The 10,141-nt window shown below is 33.6% G+C and overlaps 1 protein-coding gene across 1 annotated transcript; it reads right to left on the reverse strand.

Annotated features, from left to right (window-relative positions):
* Positions 1–3,620: 3,620 nt before the first annotated feature.
* Positions 3,621–9,755, reverse strand: tsfm (Ts translation elongation factor, mitochondrial). The gene is made up of 6 exons (XM_073852049.1): positions 9,621–9,755; positions 9,220–9,372; positions 7,811–7,939; positions 7,611–7,727; positions 7,441–7,522; positions 3,621–4,259 (listed from the first exon to the last, which is right to left on the reverse strand). The coding sequence occupies exons 1-6, from the start codon at positions 9,666–9,668 to the stop codon at positions 3,868–3,870; spliced, it is 921 nt and encodes a 306-aa protein (XP_073708150.1). The 5' UTR covers positions 9,669–9,755; the 3' UTR covers positions 3,621–3,867.
* Positions 9,756–10,141: the final 386 nt, after the last annotated feature.

Genomic DNA, 10,141 nt, shown 5'->3' on the forward strand with positions numbered 1-10,141 from the left:
GAGCAACAGTCCAGTGCTGCTTCTCTGTAGCCCAGGTCAGGCGCTTCTGCCGCTGTTTCTGGTTTAAAAGTGGCTTGACCTGGCGCCTGTACACGGTGGCTCTGGATGTTTCTACTCCAGACTCAGTCCACTGCTTCCGCAGGTCCCCCAAGGTCTGGAATCGGTCCTTCTCCACAATCTTCCTCAGGGTCTGGTCACCTCTTCTCGTTGTGCAGCGTTTTCTGCCACACTTTTTCCTTCCCACAGACTTCCCACTGAGGTGCCTTGATACAGCACTCTGGGAACAGCCTATTCGTTCAGAAATTTCTTTCTGTGTCTTACCCTCTTGCTTGAGGGTGTCAATGATGGCCTTCTGGACAGCAGTCAGGTCGGCAGTCTTACCCATGATTGCGGTTTTGAGTAATGAACCAGGCTGGGAGTTTTTAAAAGCCTCAGGAATCTTTTGCAGGTGTTTAGAGTTAATTAGTTGATTCAGATAATTAGGTTAATAGCTCGTTTAGAGAACCTTTTCATGATATGCTAATTTTTTGAGATAGGAATTTTGGGTTTTCATGAGCTGTATGCCAAAATCATCAATATTAAAACAATAAAAGGCTTGAACTACTTCAGTTGTGTGTAATGAATCTAAAATATATGAAAGTCTAATGTTTATCAGTACATTACAGAAAATAATGAACTTTATCACAATATGCAAATTTTTTGAGAAGGACCTGTATATAGAACGTACTGTTTTAACGATCATGGAGTACATTTAAATTTAAATGTAGTACCTACTGAAGCAGTATGCGATTTCAGATGCAGCTTCTGGCTCCAAACGAAACTCAAACAATGTATGATTTATTTTAACATTACTACAAAACATGATCAATTAACTTTGAATGTTAATTTAAATAAATGTAATTGCACAAATTATGTAGGCTACATTTTCAATTTGTTTATTGTGAAATAACTCAAACATGTGTTTTTTTTTCTGTCCTCTGATTAACATTGTTCTGGGCTGCTGTTCCAAAAAAGCATTTATGCTTTCTTATGATACTTTTGGGAAACACAACCCTATTTGAATACACTCTGAAGTGAGTGAATGCTCTGATTGATTGGTTCGGTCTTGCAACATTTGCGTGTGTTCAGATGAGCAGGAAAATAGTTATATCCTGCAGAGTTATTCCCTAACAGGTTATACGTCCTATTCAATGCATATTGTACGCCTTATTTTTTGTTAAACAAAATCACTGGTAAATAAAACACACCTTAGTGTCGCTATTTTTTATTTGAGTATCGATATATCAATATGCCTATCCCCACTAACGGCCTTTGAAATTAATGGGATTGCTTTGTTGCCGCATGTCGCTTGTAGTGTTAGTTACTTTTTATGGAAAGTAATGCGTTACTTTTGCGTTACTTTTTAAATCTGGGCAGGGCTTGCTTGTTTATTTTTTTATATAAAAAGTTCTCTTTTTGGCAAATGTAAAAGCCTTTTACACCAAAAGCCTCAGGCTTAGAGAAAAGTAGATTCACGTCTGTACAGTAGACCACAGAAGAACAAATGTGAACCCTTCAGCAATAATAAAAAAAGGAAAACAAATGTTAGATTATCTTGTGTAATATTTGCTTATTAGTATGGATGAATTGGATCGTCGAAGGTCAGCAGCAAAGACATTGGTTAATAAATTGGGATTAAATACATAAAGGATATTTGTATTATTTAACATATTTAATTATTGTAGGTTTGCGTTGAATTTCACTGTTTTTATTCAATTTGAGAAAAACTGTATCTGTTTTTTAGTGAGTGAGATGAATTAATGCATGTTCACATTTATTCTATAGGACTAAAGTAACATCTTACTCACAATTTCTCTCAACAGGAGAGCTTTTAATCAGTAAATGAAGGAAAAGGAACTGGCATTACTTATTTGAAAAACTTCTCGTCTTATTTTCTTGTTAATTAAAAAGTAATGTGTTACTTAACTAGTTACTTGGAGAAAGTAATATTATTACATAACTTGTTACTTGTAATGCGTTACCTCCAACACTGTTCATTATCATTCCTTGCACGTTCACTTTTGTAAACATTGGGTCGGTACTTCTGCCTATACGTCACATGTTTGTGATTACAAAATGCATGTAAGATGAGCATTTGTGGTTAAACAGTATATAAATTGTAATTTTAAATTTTTTAGAAAATGACCAATCGTTTAGCTGGGTTAGACACTTATTCCTCAACTGGGATTATGTAGAGCCCTGTGAAGCTGCATTGAAACTGCAATTTGGACCTTCAACCCCTTGATCCTATTTAAGTCCACTTTATGGAGAAAAATCTTGGAATGTTTTTCTCAAAAAACATAATTTCTTTTCGACTGAAGAAAGAAAAACATGAACATCTTGGATGACATAGGGGTGAGTAAATGATCACAAATAAAATAATAATTTTAAGTATTAATATTGTTACTTTTAATGTAAAATCAAATTATAATTATCAACAAATATTATTTTTTTATTTTACAATACATCTGATTTACTACAGTAATACACTTATTTTTTGTAATTAGTTAAAAATATCAATAATAACTACTAACATTAATTGTTATTTGAACTATTATTATTGTTATTATTATATTTAATTGTATGGTTTACTAAAACATTAGTGTAATCATTAACTGACATCAGACAAATGTAAATATGCAAATGTGTCATTAGTAAAATATTAAATTGAAAGTTAATATTTTACTTCCACACTTCTAAAAATAAAGGGTTCCACGAAGAACCTTTGTGCATTGGAAAGTTTCAGTGGATGTTAAAGGTTCCTCACAGAATCATGAATGTCAGACAAGAAGCTTTATTTGGAAACTCTTGCCAAGGACATCATGTGACTAAAAAATATTAAGTACACAGTGCTACTGCCAATAAGTCTAGGCAAACAAAGACATTTTTTGTTCCACATTTTCTTTATATGTATCTGTTACACCTTGTTTTTATTTATTTTGTTTTTAAATCAGTGCATAATAACTATAGTAATCAGTATGTAAAAGCATTGTTGTGTCTTTCAGAAGTGTGTTAGGACTATGGGGGTTGGAATTTGGAATGGCAACATGCAAACAGTTATTTCTGCATGATATCCAATGCAGATTAGATGTTTGTACTTGTTACTTGTACTGTTAAAGTGTATATTAGAGCTGACGTAGCTTCGAGTGTCTAGCAAGGTGACCTAACTAAGATCTAAGACCTAACCTTTAAAGTATAAGTTGTATAATCATTAGCAGGTTGATCAAAAAATAATGTGAAAAAGAATAGTACCATTTTACTATAATGTAATTTGTATTGATTCCAAAGCATGTGTCTAAAACACCTTGACTTATAAAAGAGATCTTCAAAGACTCTTTGTTGAAAAATTATGGAATATGCACAGTCTTTATGTACTCCATTAGGTGGCACTAAAGGGTATCAGTACATCAAGGTTCTACAAATGAACAGACAATTTTTCTGGCAAAATAAACTCAGTAGGTGGCAGTAAAGCACTAGATTAGACTCTCGTCTACATAGACACCTGTTCAGGTCAGACGCTTAACTAGGTTTTCTATAAACCATGGTATTTGGTAACCTATGACAAAACTATGATACAAGTATTTCAGAAACATAACTCATTTATTTTTTGATGGCATTTTTTTTTACCAGTAACACATCAAAATGTGACAACTTCACAATCATTTTCTTAACTTCATGAATAAAATAGAATTTTTTGTTGGGGGTGCAGGCAGAGATATCATGGATATGATTTGATCCTTTTTTTGGTTAAAATTGAAAAAACAATTACGACAAATAGTTCAAGTTTAGCCTTTAAGGAAATGTATTTTCTCATTCAAACAGCTCTGCTCACTCCTCCTGACTGGTGCTCTCTCCACACTGGAAGCGTATGAAGTCTAGCACACGTGCATCTTGAAGAGTCAGGTATTGTCCCACAGTATATTTGGGATCTAGGAGGAAGGTCTGAGGCAAAAGTCTCGTCTCGGATTCACCACATGGTAAATCGTCAATGTTTCCAAGAGAAACAGGCACTTCGCCCACTATATGTTGCCCCAGCTTCCTTCCCAGAGCATCCGTCCCTTCCTTAGGTCCACCTTGAAACACAACCAGCGATCCATAGCGCCCCATCTCAATGCCAGCCTGCCCAGGAACCGCCCCATGAATGTATGAGCCAATATGCCAATCAGAGGGCACACCAAGTGATACAGCCCGCCGCATGCCAATGTTCTCACCTAATCGGCCTGTAAGGGAAAAAAAAACAGAATACTGAAATGAGATGAGAATTTTTTTAATTATTATTTAGAATTATTTGGGGATAGACAACAGACCAGTGTTAATTTCGTCAAGGAAGAAGATGATGAAAAATATTTGTTAACGAATATTTTTTCTGAGTCCACCACCGTGGTATCTTTTCCATGTTAATCATAGATTTTGTCCTAATTAACCGCAATGGTTTCTATTTCCGCGACCAGTGTTGGGGAGTAACTAGTTACATGTAACGGAATTACGTAATTTAACAAAATAAATGTAATTGTAATTAGTTACAGTTACTGAGAAAACATGTGTAATTAAATTACAGTTACTTCTGAAAAATGCCAGTGATTACAAAGGTGATTACGTCTGAATTTTTTCACACACTCACCCCCACTTACAGATTTAATTGACTTCTTCCATAAATTGCATTGACTGCTCTAAAATGAGACACCAATGTTTAAGGAGTTTAGGATACAGAATAGGACACATGCTTATTCAATAACTGTTTTATTTCATATTTGGGTTTATAAATAAACTTTATTTTTTAAGATTGTTTTTTCCAGGGCATTGTTGCTCGTGTTTCCTGTCATAACTATGCAAACATTTAATTTCAAACCCAGTATCACAGCTATTAAACTATTTCTTATGATGTTATTTATGTTATGATCTTCTTATGACATATAGTGCAACTGCGCTCATGGTGACCCTAGTTTGATTCCCGTCTCGAGGTCCTTTGCCGATCCAGCTCCCCTCTCTCCTCCAAGCTCTAAATTATTACACAGTACTGTGGAATGCTTAATTCTGATTGGTCAGTCACGACATTCAGGGCAACTTAAGTCAGTGCTATATGCTTGATAACTTTTCTTGGCGGAAGCTTTGTGTTTGGTTAGCTAATAAATTATTAAAGCTTAATTCAATATTATGTGGACAATTTCTTAATTCCGTCATCCTGGTATCGTGGACTCACTCTATTGTTTCATACAAACGCAGCTGCTGCCACTACTTCCTTAATTATTTATGTGGTGAAATGTTGTGTAAGAAAATTGGTAAGACTGCACTGTATACCTAAAATGTCTAATTTGAACTTGCCGTTTGCTAGCAACTGATTTCTTCATGGAAGCTTTGCGTTCAAATATATCAAATTTCAAATATAGCTTCCTAAACTTATCGGCCTAGAAAATCGCAGCTTTACATTTTCTGCTGGTATTAGTACACGATATAACTACATTTTTGAACACGATGCTATTGGTCTAATAGGATTCAAAGATCTATGCTAAAAGTGAACAGGAGAACGGCTGAATGGATTTCAAAATTGGAGTTGGAGAATGAGCCTATTTCCAAAAAAAAGTGGAGTGTTCCTTTAAATGCTGGTTTGTTTACATAATGACACAAGCGTTTTTTTTTTATGAAAAAATGAAAAGCAGTAGTTATTTCCATATACTAAATGCTAAGCAGAATTCTTTTTTGCTTATTAGCTTCTTGGGTGTGTCACTGAAGAACAGTATTAATTTTGAGGGATTTATATTTTTTATGTAGTGTCAGATTTTTTTTAAACTTAGGTCCATAAAGGACAAAAATGTCCATGTCAAAAAAACTATCATAGAAATGTTATATATTCATATTTTTTTTCCATTTTCACTGACTGTTTATCATCATCTCTTCTATTCATAATTACCAAACATTCATTCATTTTCAGAATTGTAATGCTTTAAAAGCTGGTTTCTTTACATAATGCTCAGTCAGTGGGCAATACCAGCTCCAGAGCTTCCTCTGCCGAGTAACGTCTCTTCATCTTGCAAGCAATGAAATGACCAAGCCCTCAAGCACCAAATATGTATAGGTTTTGCTGTGCAAACACCTGTCTGGGCTGTGCGAACACTCAAACTTTGTATAAAATCTACCAGACTAAACAATCAGCATTTTCTTGTGGTGAAAACAAAAACTTCTTCATCAAATTCAAGCTCACCTTTTATCTCTGTATAAAAAAAATAAGAAATGAAAAAGTGCAATCAAGGATTAAGATGTGTGTTTGGGTGAAAAACAAAAATCCTCAAAGCTCATTAACCTTCTTTGACCTTATTCATAGCTTTCACATGGCCCTATGACCCTGCCAAGGGTGTGACTCATATACATGGAGTATTATTTTTGAATGCCAGTACAATATCATTTCTTTCAAACTAATTACATATATTCAATTTTCAGTAAACACATGCAAACCACAACATACCAACATACCCATAAAATTATAGCTGCATTATTTTTTCCAGTTGACTCTATAATAGACTATAATATGCATAAGCAGAAAACACGAAAAACATGAGTATTTCTTTTATATGACAAATTTGAAAAAATGGCACAATCAAGTAAACAATGGTAAAAATGTCAAATTTGACTAAAAGCTGACTAAAATTATGAAAGACTCAAATGACTAAAATGTGACTAAGACTATTAAGCATTTTCGTCTCAAGACAAAAATAAAGACTAAATCAAAAATGCCTGTCAAAATTAACACAGCAACAGACAGGGTGTTTTAAAAATGCTTAAACGTTGTGTAACTCACGTTGTGAAGACATTATCACATCATGAAATTATATAATTTCTTGTACAAAATAGACTTCAAAAGTTTGAGGCCAGTAAGACTAATGTTTTTAAAACTAGTCTCTTACGCTCAGCTAGGCTGTATTTATTTGAATAAAAAAAAAAAGTGAAATATTATTACAATTAAAACTAAGTTTTCTATTATAATATTTTTTTAAATTGTATTTATTCCTGTGATGCAATGCTTAATTTTCAGGAGTTATTACTCCAGTTTTAGTGTCACATGATCCTTCAGAAATAATTCTAATATGCTTATTTGCTACTTAAGAAAAACAAGAAAACTGTAAAACAAGACAGAAGTAAATGTCTTTGTCACTTTTAATTCATTTTAATGCATCGTTACTGAATAACATATAATTTAAACGAAAGCTAATTGCTTTAAAACAAATACTGACCATTAGTGTACATTTATACATTTTTAATTCAGGCTTATCTGTCCAAATACTTTGTAAGGGTCACTTAACAAGAAATCATAGATAACCTGGTCTTGGAAAGTTAATATTATGCAAATATTAAAGTAAATATGATCCAACAGGGCAAACTCACACAACATGTCATGGTTTATCTCACCTATAGTCAAGGCTATCTGATCTGCCAGTAAGGGTCCCTCAGGAACGTTGAGCTTACTAATGTCCTCAGATGACAGCACACTCTGAATCAGAGAACAGATCAGCAGTCAGAGGTTACAGAAGGTGTGCAGGAAATGTGCATTTCTATACATGCAAATGAAGGGCATGTACCTTAATATACCCTGACTGTTGTTTGCTGCTGTGATGAGCCATTACTGACAGAGCAACATCCTTCACCAACTGCTGGAATTTCTCATTCCTCGCTACAAAATCTGTCTCACAGTTCACCTGAAAAGAAAAAGACATTTTAAGATCAATCACACTGTAAACCAAATTAAGTATTGTGTGGAAAGACTGACACGATAACATACCTCAACCATGACAGCCGCATTGTCAGCCATAATTAGACCAATCAGCCCTTCCTTAGCTTTCCGACCTTCCAGTTTACTTGCTTTGCTCCAGCCTTCTTTTTTGGCTTGTTCATGCAGCCAACTTTCTGCCTGCAGACATCAAAATTCACAAATCATAATTAGCTCATCATCACTAAGTACAGACATGTGGCTGCACAGACCCTTACTTTATTTGATGCACATCTAAATGACATAATTTTATATATAAAGAAAGACCTATGACAAGGATGTGAGTTTACTATTTGTGCTCGACAAATCAGATGACTGTTGTAATTAATACACTGCAACTTGATAAACTTTTTCCTTTCAAAAATACAGTAGGTTTAAAGCAAAATAAATATTCTGAAGAGTATTCTGTGTTACATAATTACGTAACATAATTTACATTATGTGTGTTAAACTAGGGCCCTATGATTTCCATGATGCAGAAAACACGGACGGAAATGCAAAATCCAGTCATAAATACGGAATTTGCTATATAATGTGGAATTTCAGGGATTTTGACAAATTTTGGTTGTATAAATAAACGTAGATAAGTACACTTAAATCAAAGGCGATATGTGACCCTGGACTACAAAACCAGTCATAAGTTGTACAGGTATATTTGTACTAATAGCCAACAGTAAATTGAATGGGTCAAAATTATTGTTTTAATTTTCCACCGTTAATATATCAAATTTTTGATTAGTAATATGCATTAATAAGAACTTCACCTGGCAAATTTAAAGGCAATTTTCTCAACATTTAGATTTTTTTTGCCCCCTCAGATTCCAGATTTTCAAAGAGTTGTATCTTGGCCATATATTGTCTTAACAAACCATACAATGGAAAGATTATTTATTCAGCTTTCAGACAATGTATAAATCTCATTTTCAAAAAAATGGACCTTATGACTGGTTATGTGGTCCTGGGTCATATATGTTCTAGTTTTAGAGGTCTTCACAGCAACCCGTCAAACTAAAAGTTCGGTTTAACTTGAAGAAACTGTGACTGGAATGTTTTACTTAATGTAATGATATTGTTACTACTAACAATAAAATTGTTATTAAAATTGTAATTTTTTATAGGAATATTTACAAGAAATTTTTACCAGAATTCATTAATTAAAACATTTAAATAGAAAAAAATAAGTAAAATTATAGTAAGTAAATCTATTAATTAGAGATCCTTCTGATTATTAAAATGTGATGGAAACATTAAAATGCAATCTAGAAATTACTGGAAATTTGGTAGTGTCTAAATCTAATCTCTCTTTTTTTATGCCAACGAATAGATAGCTAATATTTAGATTTTAGGGGAAAATGTGACAGTGACATGAAAATGTATTTTACAGCCAGCAATTAAAATGTTCGGGAAATAGTGCACCGCACCTGTGTAACGTCATTGTTGAATTTCTCCAGGGCCTTTTTGCAGTTGATGAAGGTATAGCCCGTAGATTTACGTAATTTCAGAAGAAGTGCTTTTTCTACTGCTAAACTCGGGCAGCTGGTGTAGAAAGACTGAACGTGCTGCATGAGACATCCCTATGAACAACACAACATTAATATGACACATGATTTAATGGAGCTACGGAACATTACACAGGCGTATGAAAAGCGATATAGAAATACTGTAATATGTTATTTAAAACACGCCTTTTTTGAATAACAAGCCAAATATTTCCTATCAAACCGGACTGCCATGCAAAGAGCATCATAACAACGTATGAAGCATCAAGTCAAAAACATTAAATAACCAGAGTACGAAACATAACAAATGAGTCAAAGCCCACCTTGACTACTTCTGTCCTGACAGACCGAAATAAAGAATATAAAGCCATTTCTATATCTTCCTCAGAACTAAAACACTAGCTTACATCAGTAACTAGAATGTCATTGAAGCACGCTTTCTACAGAGAGAGAGAAAGGTCAAACCGCGGAGAAATCAGAAGTCACGTGTAGCGCCATCTGCTGCACAGGAGTTGACTGAAGACGAGAAGAAACTGTACTTTATTATAAACAAAAACGTTTCGAATTAAAATGATAATGCAACGATATTGGAATACAAATAAAATGTGTCAATATGTTTAAATAATAATTACAGTTGTTGTTTGGAACCAATCATAAAATTAATAATAAATTAGTTTTTCTCTCTTTTTTATGTATTTCTTTTTTTATGTTTTTAGAACAAACACATACAAGGGCAATAACATATAAATGACATCAAAACAAATACAACAATAAACAAAAAAAATGGGGAAGCAATAAGAAAATCACATGTCTGTAAACAAGTACAAATATTAAAAAAATATTT

The sequence above is a fragment of the Garra rufa genome, chromosome 12 (genome assembly GCF_049309525.1).
Source record: "Garra rufa chromosome 12, GarRuf1.0, whole genome shotgun sequence".
Classification (NCBI taxonomy): Eukaryota; Metazoa; Chordata; class Actinopteri; order Cypriniformes; family Cyprinidae; genus Garra; species Garra rufa.